The 20,684-nt window shown below is 39.6% G+C and overlaps 1 protein-coding gene across 1 annotated transcript; it reads right to left on the reverse strand.

Annotated features, from left to right (window-relative positions):
• Positions 1-11,973: 11,973 nt before the first annotated feature.
• On the reverse strand, positions 11,974-14,177 carry LOC122931789 (gastrula zinc finger protein XlCGF71.1-like). The gene is made up of 2 exons (XM_044285849.1): positions 14,028-14,177; positions 11,974-12,666 (listed from the first exon to the last, which is right to left on the reverse strand). Exons 1-2 carry the CDS (start codon positions 14,175-14,177, stop codon positions 11,974-11,976), a joined length of 843 nt encoding a protein of 280 aa, XP_044141784.1.
• Between the last annotated feature and the right edge of the window lie 6,507 nt (positions 14,178-20,684).

Raw genomic sequence — 20,684 nt, forward strand, 5'->3', positions numbered from 1 at the left:
TGAAGACTGAATCTCTGTGATGGGACCTCTCTCCTCTGCCTGGGTGCCTGGGCCTAAATATCTGACAATGGACTGTTCCAGTGTTGGGTGACATGAAGACTGAATCTCTGTTATAGGACCTCTCTCCTGTGTTTGGGTGCCGGGGCCTAATTATATGACAATGGACTGTTCCAGTGTTGGGTGACGTGAAGCATGATTCTCTGCTATGACATGAAGACTGAATCTCTGCTGACATGAAGCCTGAATCTGTTATGGGACCTCTCTCCTCTGCCTGGGTGCCAGGGCCTAAATATCTGACAATGGACTGTTCCAGTGTTGGGTGACGTGAAGCATGATTCTCTGCTATGACATGAAGCCTGATTCTCTGCTGACATAAAGCCTGAATCTCTGTTACGGGACCTCTCTCCTCTGTCTGGGTGTCGGGGCCTAAATATCCGACAATGGACTGTTCCAGTGGTGGGTGACGGGAAGCCAGATTCTCTGCTATGGGACCTCTCTCCAATTGATATTGGTTAATTTTTATTTATTTTATTTTTATTTTAATTCATTTCCCTATCCACATTTGTTTGCAGGGGATTTACCTACATGTTGCTGCCTTTTGCAGCCCTCTAGCCCTTTCCTGGGCTGTTTTACAGCCTCTTTAGTGCCGAAAAGTTCGGGTCCCCATTGACTTCAATGGGGTTCGGGTTCGGGACGAAGTTCGGGTCGGGTTCAGATCCCGAACCCGAACATTTTCGGGAAGTTCGGCCGAACTTCTCGAACCCGAACATTCAGGTGTTCGCTCAACTCTACACATGATCCCTCCCTGCTTCTAGCTTGTGGGCCAATGAGAAGGCTGCAGTATATTTGACTTTAGGAGTAGTGTTGTTTGCAAATTTTTATTGCAAATTTTTTAACTTACAACTATTAGACAAAGAAGATTATATATTTTTTTTGGAATATTCGCTATATTGCTATAACAAGAATATATAGCGAATATAAAAAAAAAAAAAAAATATAGAGCAATTTAGCTAATATAGTGCTATAATCTTCTTTGTCTAATAGTTGTAATTTTTTCTTATCTGAAGTTCAGATTGGAAAAAAATCACAACTATAAAAAAAAAAGATTATAGCACTATATTAGCTAAATTGCTCTATATTTGTTTTTTTCGAATATTCGCTATAATGCTATAACTTAGTTTTTTCGAATATCCATAATATTCTAAAACAAGAATATATAGCAATATAGCGAATATAAAAATAAAACAAATATAGAGCAATTTAGCCAATACAGTGCTATATATTTCTTTGTCTAATAGTTGTAAGTTGAAAAATTCACAATAAAATGCGAATTAAGAAAATTTGCATGTTACACTATTACCTTGCCGATTTTTCGAGTAAAAAAAATCGTAGAATATAACGAATATTCGAATTTGCGAATATTCGACGAATATTCTACAAAATATTCACGAAATATCGCAAATTCGAATATGACCCCTGCCGCTCATCACTAATCACTACCTCCCTGTGTCAGGAGTGGGTAATTGCCACGTGCCCCCTCCTTTCCTTCAATTATTCTGCTTTAATAATTTGTCCCACATTTCCGCTCGATCACAATAAAATTTCATCCATTGATCTCCCTTGGATGTGGTCTCTTTCTCACACTCCCTCTCCGCCGTTATTCGCCGCTTACCACGATCAACATGGTAGGCGCAGAAAAGAAATTTGATTGTGAATATCCCGGGGACATGCGACATGGTGGGGCAGTATTTGTGCACACGCCTACACAAACTGACTGACAGGGGACAGCCTTTGCAACTTCTGGGTCTCCAAATTGGGCACATGGTCTGAGCTTGCCCTTTACCCCTTGGAGGTGCTGGCCTGCCCTGCAGCCAGTGTATTGTCTGAACATGCACGACTGGAGGGGGTTATCACAGGTTTTATTTCCCAATGTTTTGGGGTTTTCCCTAATTTTAAAAAATAAAAATACATTTAAAACATAAAAAGCAGTGTAGGCTACCTCCTCCTCCTCCACCGCCGCTTCCACCTACACCGCCACATCCACTGCCTCCTCAACCTCCTACTCAATATGGACCTCATCCTCCTAGATCTAGATTATGATTTTTTATTTTTACGTATTTTATGTTACTTAAAGTAATTTCCCTATCCACATTTGTTTGCAGAGCACTTGCGATGCTCTTAACCACATTTTTCTGGCATTTGCAGCCCTCTAGACCTTTCCATTACATTTTTCGAGCCATTTTAGTGCTCAAAAGTTCGGGTCCCCATTGACTTCAGTTTTTTATATTTGACAATCTCTACATCATCTGGCGGCCACAGGCCAGGGTGGGCACAGACAAAGGACACAGGAGCACACATAATGGTCAGCCCTTACTCTCCTGAAACGGGAAACCAGGGAGGCACAGTCACAGGGGCAAGGGCAACTTGGGCAATGGGGGCACACAGGCAGCGGGCACAGTCACGGGCGGGAGGGATTGGTTGATGATGGACAGGTCACAGGCCAGTCCCCCAATGTCTCTGGCACCGCACTGTGAAGGGGCCTTGCCTGAAAAACTAACTTGTCACCAGGATTAACAAAATAGTGATATTTATATGTGCCCATTAGTCTCCATGCAGTTTTTAAGATGATCCCACTGTTTATGCTCTGTGTGTGTTATATTCTTATAAAAATCGATCTTATTGATATGTAAATTACCTCTGTCAGGAACTCAAAGGGGTTGTCCCACGATATGTTGGAGCCCAGCCGCACCCATCGTTCTGGAGCCCAGCACCGCCTACCACTTAATTTATCGCTATCACTTAATTTATTCACTCCACTATCCCTGACGTCAGTTCTTCTCAGTGCCATAATCTCGTGCAGGCGCAGTGGACACTGTAGTCTGCATCTGTGCGGACTACTGGCACCGGCTTCGACGAGGGAGCCAGCCCATGTGCATTTGACTGTGTTCATTTTCTGATGTTGACCAAGCTGTGATTTCAGATTAAAACACTTCTCACATTCAGGACATGAAAACGGTTTCTCTCCAGTCTGGATTTTCTGATGTCGAACAAGCTGTGATTTCAGACTAAAACATTTTTTACATTTAGTACATAAATATGCCTTTTCTTCTGTGTGAATTCTCTGATGTTGAACAACCTTTGATTTCAGACTAAAACACTTCTCACATTCTGTACATGTAAATTCTTAGATGTTCAACAAGATGTGCATTTCTAAAAAATTATTTCTCACATTCTGGACATTTAAGCAACCTTTCACCTTGGTGAATTTTCTTAGATCTCTTTTCAAAAAGTTTACTATATTCAGATCTTGTCGACATTTCACCCAGTCTATGTTCAGTACTATTACTGACAAGTCGTACTTGATTATCTTCTACTTTATAAGAGGAAGAGAAAAGACAAGTCCAGTAGCCTCATATCCTGTCCTCACTTGGAGAAAGAAGAACATATTTATAAGATAAAAGGTCCTTATTTTCTTTGCAAATAAAAAAATGTATGCTACCAATACATACATATATGTAACCTGCTTCCCCATACTTATCACTGCTGACATCCCCTGACAAGGCTCCACATTTTATCAGTCATACACATGGATAAGAGCTCCATGCTACACCGGGTTATTACACACCTCTTCTTGAATGGTCTTGTATGGAGATTTTCTCTCCTTGGATGTCATATTCAGAGACTTATGTTCCTCTATTTATTTTTGCACTTTATCTCTTTAGCACTTTGGTTGATTATTAATCCTGCAGACAAGTCTACACCATTGTGTCCACATAAAGTTTTTTTTTGCACTTTAACCATTTCATGACCAATAATCATTGATGCCCTAGTGTCCAGGTCAAAATTTACAAATCTGACATGTGTCAGTTTATGTGGTAATAACTTTGGAACACTTTTACTTATCCAGACCATTCTGAGATTGTTTTCTCGTGACACATTGTACTTCATGATAGTCATAAATTTGAGTCAATATATTTCACCTTTATTTATGAAAAAATCCCAAATGTACCCAAAATTTTGAAAAATTCACAATTTTCCAAATTTCTATTTCTCTGCTTCTAAAATAGAAAGCAATACCTAATAAAATATTTATTACTTAACATTCCCCATATGTCTACTTTATGTTGGCATCATTTTGGAAATGTCATTTTATTTTTTTAGGACGTTAGAAGGCTTAGAAGTTTAGAAGCAATTCTTAAAATTTTTAAGAAAATTTCCAAAACCCACTTTTTAAAGACCAGTTCAGGTCTGAAGTTACTTTGTAAGGCCTACATAGTGGATACCCCTATAAATGACCCCATTGTAGAAACTACACCCCTCAAGGTATTCAAAACTGATTTTACAAACTTTGTTAACCCTTTAGGCGTTCCACAAGAATTAAAGAAAAATGGAGATGAAATTTCAAAATTTGACTTTTTTGGCAGATTTTCCATTTTATTACTTTTTTTCTTTAACACATTGAGGGTTAACATCCAAACAAAACTGAATATTTGTTACCCTGATTCCGCGGTTTACAGAAACACCCCACATGTGGTCGTAAACTGCTGTACGGGCACACGGCAGGGCGCAGAAGGAAAGGAATTGAACGGTTTTTGGAAGGCAGATTTTGCTGGATTGGTTTTCTGAACGCCATATGTTTTTTTATTTTTCTGCCGATCGTCTTGTGCAGGGGCTCGTTTTTTGCAGAAAGTGTTGAGGTTTTTATTGGTACCATTTTTGGGTACATAGAATTTTTTGATCATTCATTATTACACTTTATGGGGCAAGGTGACCAAAAATTGGCTGTTTTGGAACATATTTCATTTATTTATTTTTACAGCGTTCATCTGAGGAGTTAGGTCATGTGATAGTTTTATAGAGAAGATCGTTATGGACGTTGCAATACCTAATATGTATACTTTTTCTTATTTATTTAAGTTTTACACAATAATAGCATTTCTGAAACAAAAAAAATGATGTTTTAGTGTCTCCATAGTCTGAGAGCCATAGCTTTTTTATTTTTTGGGTGATTGTCTTAAATAGGGTATAATTTTTTGCGGGATGAGGTGACGGTTTGATTGGTACTATTTTGGGGGTCATAAACCTTTTTGATCGCTTGCTGTTGCACTTTTTGTGATGTAAGGTGACAAAAATAGTTGTTTTGGCAGTTTTTTTATTTTTTATTATGGTGTTTATCGGACGGGGTCTATCATGTGATATATTTATAGAGACGGTCGTTACGGACGCGGTGACACCTAATATATGTATTTTATTATATTTTTTCATTTTTTTATAGGAAAAGGCAATTTCTTTTTTTAATTTACATTTTAATTTATTTTTTCATTTTTTATTATTTTTGCTTTCTTTTTTTATCAAGTCCCTCTTGGATCATGAAGATTGCAAAGTATAATACTATTAGATGCACTGTAGGTGGCAACACTGGACGCTTTTGCAAAGCGTCCAGTTGCCATGGCAACCATCAGGCGCTGCAATCGCAGCGCAGCAGCTCCGATGGTTGAGAGAGGGAGCCCCCTCCCTCTATTAACCCCATGGATGCCGCAACTGCGGCATCTATGGGGTTACAGCAGAGTGTCAGCATAGAGCTGACACTCACTGCTGATGGCGGCGGCTCAGGAATGGAGCCACCATCACACACAGCAGGGGGACCACACGGCAAGGGGGCAGCACTGGAAAGTCAGGGGGGTACGGCCAACATTGAGGGGCAGGAGCAAATGGGGGCAGGATGAATGTATGGGGCGGGGAGGAGGCAGACTGCATCAGGGGCAGACTACATGAATATGGATGGGCGGGGGAACTGCATCAGGGGCAGGCATGGACAGGGGGGTGTTGGAGGCGCACAGATCGGGGGGCACAGATCGGGGGGCACAGAGACACTACCTGATCTGCAGAGCGCAGATCAGAGCCTGAAACCGGCATTTTTTCACTGGCGCGATCCGATTGGTTAGTCTGCACAGACTAACCAATCGGATCGATTGCCGGCAAGGGGCCACTCTGATTGGTCCCTTGCTGGTATTACTGAACTGTATGCTGTCCGTGACAGTAGCAGTGCTCGGGCAGAAGCTTTAATCCAAGCGCTTTGCTGCTTGGATTAAAGAGCTGGTTTGACGTTTATAGACGTGATAGCTGCACGGGTCATCTGCAAATATCACGTATATAAACGTATTGCAGTCGTGAAGGGGTTAATATTGTTACTTTATAACCTTTGCACTTCAGCCCATGTGCTATGTATCATTATCCCCGGGCTAAGCCATTTATTATTAGATTACTTATTAAATAAATTAAAAACATGACAATCATGTCTCTCTGTCTATTAGGGAGGTACTGATAGTTCATAAACTGGCAACATAATTGATAATTGAAACTTCTGCACACTCTAAACTCATGTTCAATATATTTCTATAGTTTTTTTTTATGATTTAAGAGGCTAATCAGTTTATAGACTGCAAACATTTTCAGTCAACAGTAGTGATGAGAGAAAACAAGAGTATTGGCTTCTTCCTCCACCTCCTCTGCCCCTTCCATCTTTATTACCACATCAACAGCCTCCTCAACTTCCTATTGCACCCCCTAGTTCAATATTTTTATTTTTTATTTTTATGTATTTTATGTAGTTTCAAGTCATTACTCTATCTGCATTTGTTTGCAGGACAATTGTACTACACTTACCCCCATTTTGGATCCTTTTGCAGCCCTCTTGCCCTTTCGATTACCTTTTTACAGGCATTTTTCAGCCCAAAATTTCGAGTCCCCATTTACTTCAATGGAATTCCTTGTTCGGGGTCAAGTTCGGAACCCATACCAAACTATGAATCGAAGTTCGGTCGAACCCTTCGAACTCGAACATTCACCGGTCCGCTCATCACTAGTCAACAGACCTTTATCATGTTATCTGATAGTAAGATTTTAGGAAAGCATGGAGAGTGAATTGTGGTCTTCTTGATTTATCTATTGATATTAACTGCATATAGGAAATACATTAATAGCATGGGTACACTAGAACGGGAGCAGCACTGGCAGCCGCCTCCTGGCATTGATCACTAATGATAAATTTACTGTCCACCAACTTATCCAAGTTCATTTCAGTGACAATCTTATAATGTATTTGCTATATAATATATAATGGAAGATTTTTTTTTTCCTTGACCCAGGTGTTAATATTTTCATTTATGTGCATAAAACTTTACTTGAAATTTCTCCTCCCATGAGTCCAAATCACCCTCTAATAATATATTACCCTTCACTGTATTAATCACCTTATAGAGAACACTATTGTCTGCAAATTTTAAAATTCTTCGCTATAAGCTCCCTGTAAAGTCAATTCCTTATAATGTATAAACAAATATACAAACCGGATTCCAAAAAAGTTGGGACACTATACAAATCGTGAATAAAAACTGAATGCAATGATGTGGAGATGGCAAATGTCAATATTTTATTTGTAATAGAACGTAGATGACAGATCAAATGTTTAATCCGAGTAAATGTATCATTTTAAAGGAAAAATACGTTGATTCAAATTTTCACGGTGTCAACAAATCCCAAAAAAGTTGGGACAAGTAGCAATAAGAGGCTGGAAAAAGTAAATTTGAGCATAACGAAGAGTTGGAAGACCAATTAACACTAATTAGGTCAATTGGCAACATGATTGGGTATGAAAAGAGCTTCTCAGAGTAGCAGTGTCTCTCAGAAGCCAAGATGGGTAGAGGATCACCAATTCCCACAATGTTGCGCAGAAAGATAGTGGAGCAATATCAGAAAGGTGTTACCCAGCGAAAAATTGCAAAGACTCTATCATCATCAACTGTGCATAACATCATCCGAAGATTCAGAGAATCTGGAACAATCTCTGTGCGTAAGGGTCAAGGCCGTAAAACCATACTGGATGCCCGTGATCTCCGGGCCCTTAAACGACACTGCACCACAAACAGGAATGCTACTGTAAAGGAAATCACAGAATGGGCTCAGGAATACTTCCAGAAACCATTGTCAGTAAACACAATCCACCGTGCCATCTGCCGTTGCCAGCTGAAACTCTACAGTGCAAAGAAGAAGCCATTTCTAAGCAAGATCCACAAGCTCAGGTGTTTTCACTGGGCCAGGGATCGTTTAAAATGGAGTGTGGCAAAATGGAAGACTGTTCTGTGGTCAGACGAGTCACGATTCAAAGTTCTTTTTGGAAATCTGGGACGCCATGTCATCCGGACCAAAGAGGACAAGGACAACCCAAGTTGTTATCAACGCTCAGTTCAGAAGCCTGCATCTCTGATGGTATGGGGTTGCATGAGTGCGTGTGGCATGGGCAGCTTGCATGTCTGGAAAGGCACCATCAATGCAGAAAAATATATTCAGGTTCTAGAACAACATATGCTCCCATCCAGACGTCATCTCTTTCAGGGAAGACCCTGCATTTTTCAACAAGATAATGCCAGACCACATTCTGCATCAATCACAACATCATGGCTGCATAGGAGAAGGATCCGGGTACTGAAATGGCCAGTCTGCAGTCCAGATCTTTCACCTATAGAGAACATTTGGCGCATCATAAAGACGAAGGTGCAACAAAGAAGGCCCAAGACGATTGAACAGTTAGAGGCCTGTATAAGACAAGAATGGGAGAGCATTCCTATTTCTAAACTTGAGAAACTGGTTTCCTCGGTCCCCAGACGTCTGTTGAGTGTTGTAAGAAGAAGGGGAGATGCCACACAGTGGTGAAAATGACCGTGTCCCAAATTTTTGGGGATTTGTTGACACCATGAAATTCTGATTCAACATATTTTTCCCTTAAAATGGTACATTTTCTCAGTTTAAACTTTTGTTCCGTGATTTATGTTCTATTCTGAATAAAATATTAGAAGTTGGCACCTCCACATCATTGCATTAAGTTTTTATTCACGATTTGTATAGTGTCCCAACTTTTTTGGAATCCGGTTTGTAACTTAAACCGGACCTTTATAGCATCCTGCATGTATCTAAGACACAACCAGTCGCCATGTGCTTTCAAGATTATGATGATGCGCTGTGGTATGTTTTGAATTTACATCCTATGGACAATTCAAAAATCCATAAAATAAAAAAATGGCAAATGGACCCCAAACCCCATTAAAGTTTTGAATAATCCCTATAAGGAGGTAACTATTTACCTCCATATTATATAAGTACACATTAGAAGACTGCACACAAGTAGGACATGACATTAAGAAATCATTTATAGAAGTCATGTCGGCACAAAATAACATGAAAAAGCAATGTTTTGTGCTCCACTATCCTCTACATTATGTACTGTCTACAATATGTGTTAGGTGTACAGACCTGTATTATATAACTGTAGATACACAGATATCTCTAGTTAGAGGAGCATATAACGGTATCTGTAGAGAAAATCATGTGTGAGTTAATTACAGATTAGTCCTATGAGTAAAACTCTTTCATAAACGTATTGGTACAGTCCAGTGATGGCAGTCAGGATCAGTGATTGTCCGTGTTCCCTGCACAGTTACAGGTATGCACTTTCACATGTATTGACACTGCGTGTATAATTACATTACAGACAAAGACACGTTGTCCTTATACACAGCACAGATTACAATATCTTCTAATTCCTTCCACTTACAGTCAGTACTTACAAGACATGGATCCTCTACACACTCAGAACTTGATCTCCAATCAGTGTCTTCTCCTCAGCAAGTCAGTGATCCAAATGAATTCCCTTGGTGAATTCTGGATTTCTGAGCCATGTTTGGGTCTTTTATACCTCTTTGGTGGCTATAGCTATCTGCTCCTCCTCTTCCCCCAGGAGGCGCCCAGTCCCACCTTCATAATCATAAAACTTTGTTCATCAGATCTGGCTTCCCTCATTACAATATACAATGGAAGAATAATGGCCCCAACATCTCATCAACTAGTTTAGCATTTTCTGGCCTCCTGAGATGGTTCTTCATTTACACATTGTATTTGCAGGGTAGAGACCTATTGTTCACACTCCTATTTAGCATCTGTAAGAGATTACTGAGATACTCCAAGACCTTTTCATGTGAGAATCATTGCAAACAATAAGCATTTTACATCCTGATGAGATATAGTCCATCCAGACCTACAACCACATAACTCTCCAATTATAATTCACATATATAAAACTCCATATTATATTCAGTAGAACAGATAAGACTTTCATTATAAACTCTCTATGACAACTTGTTATAGGATTATTTATTATTTTAAGATATCAGGCCGATACGATTCAGTTATAAATTATGCATTACTGGGTGAGCTTTAATCAACCACACACATTTCATGATTAGATACATGTCACCGCCAGATCTCTGAGAAGTTCTGACAGACATTTTTTAGTAACTCCTGGATGATGTTCTTTTGTTTTGGTTTCGCTTTGACATCTCTTCTCCCTCTTCCAGCTGTCATCTATTAGCAGTGATTGCCTCCCTTTATATCCTCTCCCATACTGCCTCACATTGCGGTTTATACTATTTCCTGGATTGTGCTCACTGCTAGAAGTTTTCTACTGCTGGTTTCTCAGATAAGTCTATCCCTTTATTTGTGTTTTCCTGTTGGCTTGATTCTAGGTGATTCTGACTCCCTCTGTATTTAGTGCAGGGAGCCGGTGGTCGTGTCCCCTCACTATTATAGGGTTTTCAGGTGTCACTCAGTCTAGGTACATGGACATGCAACTTTCTATCACAGAGATCTTTGCATGGGCTGAGCAGTCAGGGAGAGCTATAGGGCTTAAATAGGACACACCCTTTTGTTCTCTAGTTTGGGATCAAGTCAGTTGGATCTTTATTTGTTACTTCTTGTTTTCTGCAACACCATCCTTGACAATACATCAGTTTTTCAAGCTCTGCATCATCTGGGGGCTACAGGCCAGGGTGGGCACAGACAAAGGACACAGGGGCACACATAATGGTCAGCCACTGCTCTCCTGAAAGAGGAAACCAGGGAGGCACAGTCACAGGAGCAAGGGCAACTTGGGCAATGGGGGCACACAGGCAGCGGGCACAGCACAGTCACCCGGGGGGCGGGGTGGGAGGGATTGGATGATGATGTACATGGCACAGGCCAGTCCCCCAATGTCACCGGCACCACACTGTGAAGGGGCCTGGCCTGAAAAACTAACTTAAAGTGATTCTGTCACCAGGATTAACGAAATAGCAATATTTATATGTGCCCATTAGTCTCCATTCAGTGTTTAAAATTATCTCACTGTTTATGCTTCGACAATGGAGCCAGCGCATGCGCATTTGACTTGTCGAAGCCGATGCCAGTAGTCCGCATGGGCGCAGACTACAGTGTGCACTGCACCTGCGCGAGATTACAGCACTGAGAAGAACTGACGTCAGGGATAGTGGAGTGAATAAATTAAGTTGTAGTCGGTGCTGGGCTCCGGATCGATGGGCGCGGCTGGTCTCCAACATATCGTGGTACAACGCCTTGGGCTCCTGACAGAGGTAATTCACATATCAATAAGATTGATTTTTATAAGAATATAATACACAGAGCATAAACAGTGGGATCATTTTAAACACTGCATGGAGACTAATGAGCACATATAAATATCGCTATTTTGTTAATCCTGGTGAAAGAATCCCTTTAAAGGCAGCTAAGTTGAGTTGACTGACATGCTTCTGGGCACCGGGTCCCTTGTCAGCCTGAGTTTCCCACAAAGCTCTTTTGAAATTCAATCTTTGGTTTATATCGCTCTCTGTGGACATCACAGCCAAGGGGCGACTCTCTGAGTGTTACTCGGTCAGTATTCACTCATTGTAAAATTTATTATAAAACAAGTTTGGCAGAAAAAAATAAAGAACACATTATAAGGTAAGCGAGTCCTACAGAGGAGCTCCACACCTTCCACATTTCATACAGTCTACAAATTACAGTGGCTTCTAACTTGTGAGCTCTTTCATTTGCCACAAGACCTGATTTTATACTACTGTTTACTCATACTATACATACACATGGTTACTTCCTCGTGTGAATTGTTAAATGTTTTAAAAGACTTGATTTTTGAATAAATCCTTTCTCGCAATCTGTACATATAAATGGCTTCTCTTCTGTGTGAGTTTTATGATGTACAACAAGATGTGACTTCTGACTAAAACATTTCATACATTCAGTACATGAATATGGCTTCTCTCCTGTGTGAATTTTCAGATGTGCATCAAGATGTGATTTCCGACTAAAACAACTATCACATTCTGAGCATAAAAATGGCTTCTCTCCTGTGTGAATTCTCAGATGTGCATCAAGATGGTATTTCTGACTAAAACACTTCTCACATTCTGTACATGAAAACGGCTTCTCCCCTGTGTGAATTTTCTGATGACGTGCAAGTTTTGTTTTAAGACTAAAACTCTTCTCACATTCTGAGCATGAATACGGTTTAATTCCTGTGTGAATTCTCTGATGTTCAACAAGATTTCTTTTTGTAATAAATGATTTCCCACATTCTGTACATGAAAACAGCTTCTCTTCTGTGTGAAATCTCTGATGTAGAACAAGATGTGACTTCTGACTAAAACACTTCTCACATTCTGTACATGAAAACGGCTTCTCTCCTGTGTGAATTCTCTCATGTTGAACAAGAATTGACTTCAGACTAAAACACTTCTCACATTCTATACATGAAAACGGCTTATCTTCTGTGTGAATTCTCTGATGTTGAAAAAGAATTGACTTCTGACTAAAACACTTTTCACATTCTGTACATGAAAACGGCTTCTCTCCTGTGTGAATTTTCTGATGACGTGCAAGATTTATTTTAAGACTAAAACTCTTCTTACATTCTGAGCATGAATACGGTTTCTCTCCTATGTGAATTCTCTGATGTTCAACAAGATTTGTTTTTGTAATAAATGATTTCCCACATTCTGGACATTTAAATGACCGTTCACCTTGTCGAGTTTCCTTAAATTTCATTTCTAAAGGTTTCCTACATTTAGCTCTTGTTGACATTTCACCCAGTCTGTGTTCAGTTCTATTACTTACAAGTCGTACTTGATTATCTTTTAAGTCATAAGAGGAAGAGAAAAGATATTTCTAGTAGCTTCTTATCCTGTCATCACCTGGAGAAAGAAGAAAATATTTATAAGTTAATAGGTCCTTATTTTCCTTGCTACTAATTATTTAATGCTACAAATATATAAAAATATGTAACCTGCTTCCCCACACTTATCACTGCTGACATCCCTCACAAAGCTTCACATTTTGTCAGTCATATTTCTACGCAGTGGCTCTACCATACCAAATCTACAGACTAGGTGCACGACACACCCACTGCCGATAAAATTGCAGTAATAGATATCAATAGTTTGAAGAGCACTCAATTTTCTGGTGTTGCAAGGATCAATCACATGCATAAATACACTTAAACCATTTATTCCAAAATATACATAAAAAGTATATAAAAGTGAACAAATCTAAAAAGAAAGGTGAAAATGATATGAAATAAAAAATAAGAGCGATATCAATGGATTGATGAAGTGCAATATGATAAAAAGTAAAATGAAAAGTACAATCACAATAACAGCAATATCAATGGGATAATATATATACCATTTAGAAAACCAAATGAAAAAAACATGATTGTTGCATTTATGAATTCATAATAAAAATGCTCATAAATCCCATGATTTGCAAATGTTATAATTAGTCATTCATATCATAACGTGATGTAAGTAAAATCAGATGATTAAATCAGTGATATTCTCCAATGGAAAAAAAAAAATCAAATTGCGCTATAAACATGAATGACTGAATATTTGATACATTTTAGTTGGTTTCAATATAATTGGCCAGCTGGTATTGGAATTTAATGATATATAAATCTCTACTTTGTCTCATATAACTCCCCTTGTATAATTCTCAATTTCACTGACATCAGTATATTAGTGGTAATTGATGTCCCCTCTATGAAGGCAGCTTTTTTTTCTTTATGTTCTTTAGATAACTGTCACTGGATAGAATTATTAATTGTTAATTTTGGTTAGCGCAACATAAACTTTCAAAAACGTTACCAATCCTTTGTAAAGCAAAAAGACTCTGCGTCTGGAGTGGAACTGTAATGGTACGGCTGCTGAGCTGTGCCGGCTCAATTCTTTCGGCGTTTCACGTATTTGAAAGCTGCTTGATCTGGTGCAAATAACCAGCAAGTGAATAGTTGACATAGATCTTAATATGGAGAGTTCAGTTGTAGAAAATTCAGTTGCAAAAGGATAACTAGTCCCTCACTGTAATATAATAGTCTACAAGCAAGTTATAGCTACTTTCATGTTCACTGTAAGCGCAATATACACAAAACGTGTTTCGGACCTGCGAGTTGCGTGCTTGATGGTTCCCAGGAACACCAGATAGTTGAGTGCCCTCCAAACTATTGATATCTATTACTGCGATTTTATCAGTCATACACATTTTCAATCACTGGATGTCACATTTAGTGACTTATGTTCCTCTATTTATTTTTGCACTCTTCCTCTTTAGCACTTTGGTTGATTATTAATCCTGCAGACCAGTCTATACCATTGTGTTCACATAAATGTTGTTTTGCACTGTAATATTATTTTTAAATGAACTTTACACTTTGGCCCACGTGCTATGTAGCATTGTCCCGGGCTTGTACCATGACACAGACATGAAACCTTGATTCAATTTTATGGGTGCTTTGCAAGTTTATTTTAGATTTTTTATAATATGACTTATTTAATAAATCTAAAACCGGACAATCCTTGCTCTCTGTCTATCAGGGAGGGGCTGGTAGTTAATAAACTGCCAACACTATTGATCATTAAAACATCTGCACTCTCTAAACTCACATTCAATACATTTTGATTGGTTTCTGTTTTAAGGGACAAATCAGATTATAGACGGCAAAGATTTTAAGTCACCAGACTTTTTCATGTCATCTGATTGCCCAGAAAGTAAGATTTAGGCCTCTTTCACACTACCGTTTTTTTTTTCCGTTTTGCGGTCCGTTTTTTGCGTTCCGTATACGGTCCGTATACGGAACCATTCATTTCAATGGTTCCGCAAAAAAAACGGAATGTGTTCCGTATGCATTCCGTTTCCGTATTTCCGTTTTTCCGTTCCGTTGAAAGATAGAACATGTCCTATATTTGGCTGCAAATCACGGTCCGTGGCTCCATTCAAGTCAATGGGTCCGCAAAAAAAACGGAACACATACGGAAATGCATCCGTATGTCTTCCGTTTCCGTTCCGTTTTTTCTGAACCATCTATTGAAAATGTTATGCCCAGCCCAATTTTTTCTATGTAATTACTGTATACTGTATATGCCATACGGAAAAACGGAACGGAACAACGGAACAGAAACGGAACCACAACGGAAGCAAAAAAACGGAACAACGGATCCGTGAAAAACGGACCGCAAAACACTGAAATGGACATACTGTAGTGTGAAAGAGGCCTAAAGGAAAGCATGGAGATTGAATTGTGGTCTTCTTAATTTATCTATTTAGATTAACTGGCATATAGGTAATACATGGATAGCATTGGTATGGTAGAATTTACCTCCTATGGACAATTCAAAAATACATTTTAAAAAACTGGCAAATGGACCCTAAACCCCATTAGAGTTTTAAATAATCCCTATAAGGAGGCAACTCTTTACCTCCATATTATATAAGTACACATTAGAAGACTGCCCACTAGTAGGACATGACATCATTTATAGAAGTCATGACGGCACATAATAACATGAAAAGGAAATGTTTTGTGCTCCACCATCCTCAACACTATGTACTGTCTACAATATGTGTTATGTGTACAGACCTGTATTATATAACTGTAGATACACAGATATCTCTAGTTAGAGGAGCATATACCGGTATCTATAGAGAAAATGATGTGTGAGTTAATTACAGATTAGTCCTGTAAGTAAAACTCTTTCACAAATTAATTGGTACAGTCCACTGATGGCAATCATGATTGGTGATTGTCCGTGTTCCCTGCACAGTTACAGGTATGTACTAATACATGTATGGACACTGCGTGTATAATTACATTACAGACAAAGACACATTGTCCTTATACACAGCACAGTCAGTACTTACCAGACATGGACCCTCTACACACTCAGCACTTGATCTCCAGTCAGTATCTTCTCCTCAGCAAGTCAGTGATCCAAGTGACATTCCTTGGTGAATTCTGGCTTTCTGAGCCATGCTTGGGTCTTTTATACCTCTTTGGTGGCTATAGCTATCTGCTCCTCCTCTTCCCCCCAGGAGGCGCCCAGTCCCACCTTCTAATAAATGAAACTTTGTTCATCAGATTTGGCTTCCTACAATGGAAGAATAATGGCCCCACCCTTTCATCAACTAGTTTAGCATTTTCTGGCCTCCTGAGATGGTTCTTCATTTACACATTGTATTTGCAGGGTAGAGACCTATTGTTCACACTCCTATTTAGCATCTGTAAGAGATTCCTGGGATACTCCGAGACCTTTATATGTGATAATCAGTGTAAACAATGAGCATTTTACATCCTGATGAGATACATTCCATCCAGACCTACAACCACATGACTCTTCATCTATAATTCACATATATGAAATACTCCATATTATATTCAGTAGAACAGATTATAAGACTTTCATTATAAACCCTCTATGACAACTTGTTATAGGATTATTTATTATTTTCAGATATCAGGCCGATACTATTCAGTTATAAATTATGCATTACTGGGTCAGCTTTAATCAGCCACACACATTTCATGATCAGATTCATCAGTTTTTTATATATGACACAATCTGTACATCATCTGCTCTGTAGTTTACTTGTGGCCATCACCATGATACATGTTCAGACTGTCCTCACTGGGCTCCCAAATATCTGTGTCTTCATTTTCAGTACTGAGAATGTAGACCTCTTCTGGTCATCTGCTTGGATTTCTCCTGACTATGATTATTCCTTCATTAGATACCACTTATACCATTGAGACGATTTCACAATCTTTAGTCCATAGAACATATGAGGTTTCATAACAATTGATCAGCTAAGAGAAGAATGTTAATTGCTCTTTTTTTGAACTCTGGATTTATTGGGATCGAATATAGAAGAAGGAAAAAACATGACAATCTAAAATAGAAAACCAAACTGGATGCTGCTTGTTGCACCATTACTTCATCAGAGATATTTCTGCTACTTAGTAAGAAGCAATCTTATATATCAAAAATTAAAGGGGTTATTTAGGTAAATTTAATGATGACTTGTCCTCAGCTGTTTTAGGGAGACACGCACTGACCGGAGCTCTGGTGAGAGCGCAGCGTTCAAGGAACACAAGACTCTTTTAAAAGCTGATCGGTGGAGGTCATGAGTCTCAGACTTTCTCTCATCTGATCTGATATTGATGACCTAGCCAGAGTATAGGTCATCAATACAAATTATCAGATAACTGGATTTCTAGAAGTGTAAATGATTATGATACTCTTAATTTAATGCTTTTAATTTCTAACATTCCAGCTACAATTATCATTTAGTCAAAACTACCTTTTTTTAAACGGACAGGACAGCACATATGAAATTGATTATCTTGCCTTAATTTGTGGACATTTTAAAAGTCAGTCCAGTATGGATCGATGATAAGCATTTTCATTTTATCGAGAAGATTATGAACGATCTAATATGAGGCAGAAAAGGGTCAGAATTTCCTTGGTTTTGTTGTGTAAATCATTTTCTGGGGGGGGGGGGGGGGTGCGGGATCACTCCCACATTTCAAAAGTTATTTTCACGCACCCTGTCTTTGGACAGTTATGGAGAAGACACCTTTGGTACAAATGGTGAATTGACCATTGTTTAATAATATATTTTTTTATTTTAGAATGAGAGGATTTAAGGTGCTGTATTTATAAGAATAGAGCCATAAATGTCCTGCTTAGTAAATGTTGCACAATTTTAAAAACAGTGCCGGGTATTATAGGATCTTTCATCTTTTAACCCATTGAGGACCCTGATATTTTCAATTTTTGTGGTTTTGTTTTTCATTTCCCACATTCCCATTCACATAGTCTTTTGAGGGCTTATTTGTATCTGGACAAATTGTACTTTCTAATGGCACCATTTACGGTTGCATAACATGTAGTAGGAAGCTGAAAAACGTTTCCAAATAGAATTGGTGTAGAATTGGTATTTTTTTTTTTTTTTTTACACTGTACACTATGCAGTAAAATTGACCTGTTATCTTCATTCTCCAGGTCAGTACGCTTACAACGATACCACTCTTATATATTCTTTCTTCTGTTTTAATACTGAACAAATAAAAGTTAAATCCTTGGCGGTTTTTGGCTGATTACCATATGTGCTTGAGCGCTATGCTCTAGTCTTATTCCCGCACGTTTCGCGGCTGCTAAGCAGCCAATAAACATCAAGGTAAGTACTGCCAACACTGTAATGCTGTAACCATGTTGGCTGCTGGCATTACAGTGATTGGCTGGCCGGAACGCGTCATCAGGTGCTTTGTAGCACCAAATGATGCAGGTCGGCTCATTATGAGTCAGGGAGAGCTGCGCTTAGGAAGGGACAGATAGTGTAGGGAGATTGTGATCGCAATATATTCAAGTGAATAACATTTCAGAGACCCAAAAGTCCTTATAAGGACTATTGTGTGCGATGGCAGCAATTTAATTGTGCAAATTAGTACTCGAACTGCTCAAACCCCAAACACTGTAGCGTGTTTCTTATTGGGGGAGCAGTCCCACCGCATGTGGACGCAGCAAACGACCATCCCCAGCAAAAAATTGCGTACAATGTAGGATGGCGGCGCGGTTCAAAATAACGATTCTTTTGCTATATAGAAGGAGTCTGCAGTGACTTAAGACATCTGTGCAGCAATACCTTCTGTGTGTCAGGGGCAGAGATAGGAAGAATATCAGTGAAAACAATTTTAAGGCTACTCGTCTTATCAGGGCGTTCCATAGGTCCCATCATGAGAAGGTGGGCTCTGAATGTTCGGAGTCCACTCGTAGAGGGAGGGGTACTGTCACCGCCAGATCTCTGAGAAGTTCTGACAGACGTTCTTCAGTACCTCCTGCATGATGTTCTTTTGTTTTGGTTTTGCTTTGACATCTCTTCTCCCTCTTCCAGCTGTCATCTATTAGCAGTGATTGCCTCCCTTTATATCCCCTCCCATACTGCCTCACTTTGTGGTTTATACTATTTCCTGGATTGTGCTCACTGCTAGAAGTTTGCTACTGCTGGTTTCTCAGATAAGTCTATCCCTTTATTTGTGTTTTCCTGTTGGCTTGATTCTAGGTGACTCTGACTCCCTCCGTATTTAGTGCAGGGATGGTCGTGTCCCCTCACTATTATAGGGTTTTCAGGTGTCACTCAGTCTAGGTACGTGGACATGCAACTTTCTATCACAGAGATCTTTGCATGGGCTGAGCAGTCAGGGAGAGTTATAGGGCTTAAATAGGGCTCACCCTTTTGTTCCTTAGTTTGGGATCAAGTCAGTTGGATCTTTATTTGTTACTTCTTGTTTTCTGCAACACCATCCTTGACAATACATCAGTTTTTCAAGCTCTACATCATCTGGGGGCCACAGGCCAGGGTGGGCACAGACAAACAACACAGGGGCACACATAATGGTCAGCCACTGCTCTCCTGAAAGAGGAAACCAGGGAGGCACAGTCACAGGGGCAAGGGCAACTTGGGCAATGGGGGCACACAGGCAGCGGGCACAGCACAGTCACCGGGGGGCAGGGTGGGAGGGATTGGATGATGATGTACTGGTCACAGGCCAGTTCCCCAATGTCACGGGCCCCGCACTGTAAAGGGACCTGGCCTAAAAAACTAACTTAAAGTGATTCTGTCACCAGGATTAACGAAATAGCAATATTTATATGTGCCCATTAGTCTAAATTCAGTGTTTCAAATTATCTCACTGTTTATGCTTTGACAGTGGAGCCAGCGCATGCGCATTTGACTTGTCGAAGCCGATGCCAGTAGTCTGCATGGGCGCAGACTACAGTGTGCACTGCTCCTGAGCGCAATTACAGCACTGAGAAGAACTGACGTCAGGGATAGTGGAGTGTATACGTTAAGTTGTAGGCGGTGCTGGGCTCCGGATCAATGGACACAGCTGGACTCCAACATATCGTGGGACAACGCCTTGGGCTCCTGACAGAGGTAATTCACATATCAATAAGATTGTTTTTTATAAGAATCTAACACACAGAGCATAAACAGTGGGATCATTTTGAACACTGCATGGAGACTAAGGAGCACATATAAATATCGCTATTTTGTTAATCCTAGTGAAAGAATCCCTTTAAAGGCAGCTAAGTTGAGTTGACTGACATGCTTCTGGGCACCGAGCCCCTTGTCAGCCTGAGTTAAAGGGAGTTTCCCACAAAGCTCTTTTGAAATTCAATCTTTGGTATATATCGCTTTCTGTGGACATCACAGCCAAGGGGCGACTCTCTGAGTGTAAAGAGACGTTACTCGGTCAGTATTCACTCATTGTAAAATTTATTTTAAAACAAGTTTTGCAGAAAAAAATAAAGAGCACATTATAAGGTAGCGAGTCCTACGGTGGAGCTCCACACCTTCCACATTTCATACAGTCTAAAAATTACAGTGGCTTCTTACTTGTCAGCTCTTTTATTTGCCACAAGACCTGATTTTATACTACTGTTTCCTCATACTATACATACACATAG

Source organism: Bufo gargarizans, chromosome 3 (genome assembly GCF_014858855.1).
Source record: "Bufo gargarizans isolate SCDJY-AF-19 chromosome 3, ASM1485885v1, whole genome shotgun sequence".
Taxonomy (NCBI): domain Eukaryota; kingdom Metazoa; phylum Chordata; class Amphibia; order Anura; family Bufonidae; genus Bufo; species Bufo gargarizans.

Coding starts and splice junctions, on each gene's coding strand:
- LOC122931789 (XM_044285849.1), bottom strand. CDS start 14,177: ATGTCAACTATTCACTTGCTGGTTATTTGCACCAGATCAAGCAGCTTT. Junction 12,667..14,027: donor TTTTGCTTTACAAAGGATTG/GTAACGTTTTTG, acceptor TTTCAACATCAG/AGAATTCACACAGAAGATAA.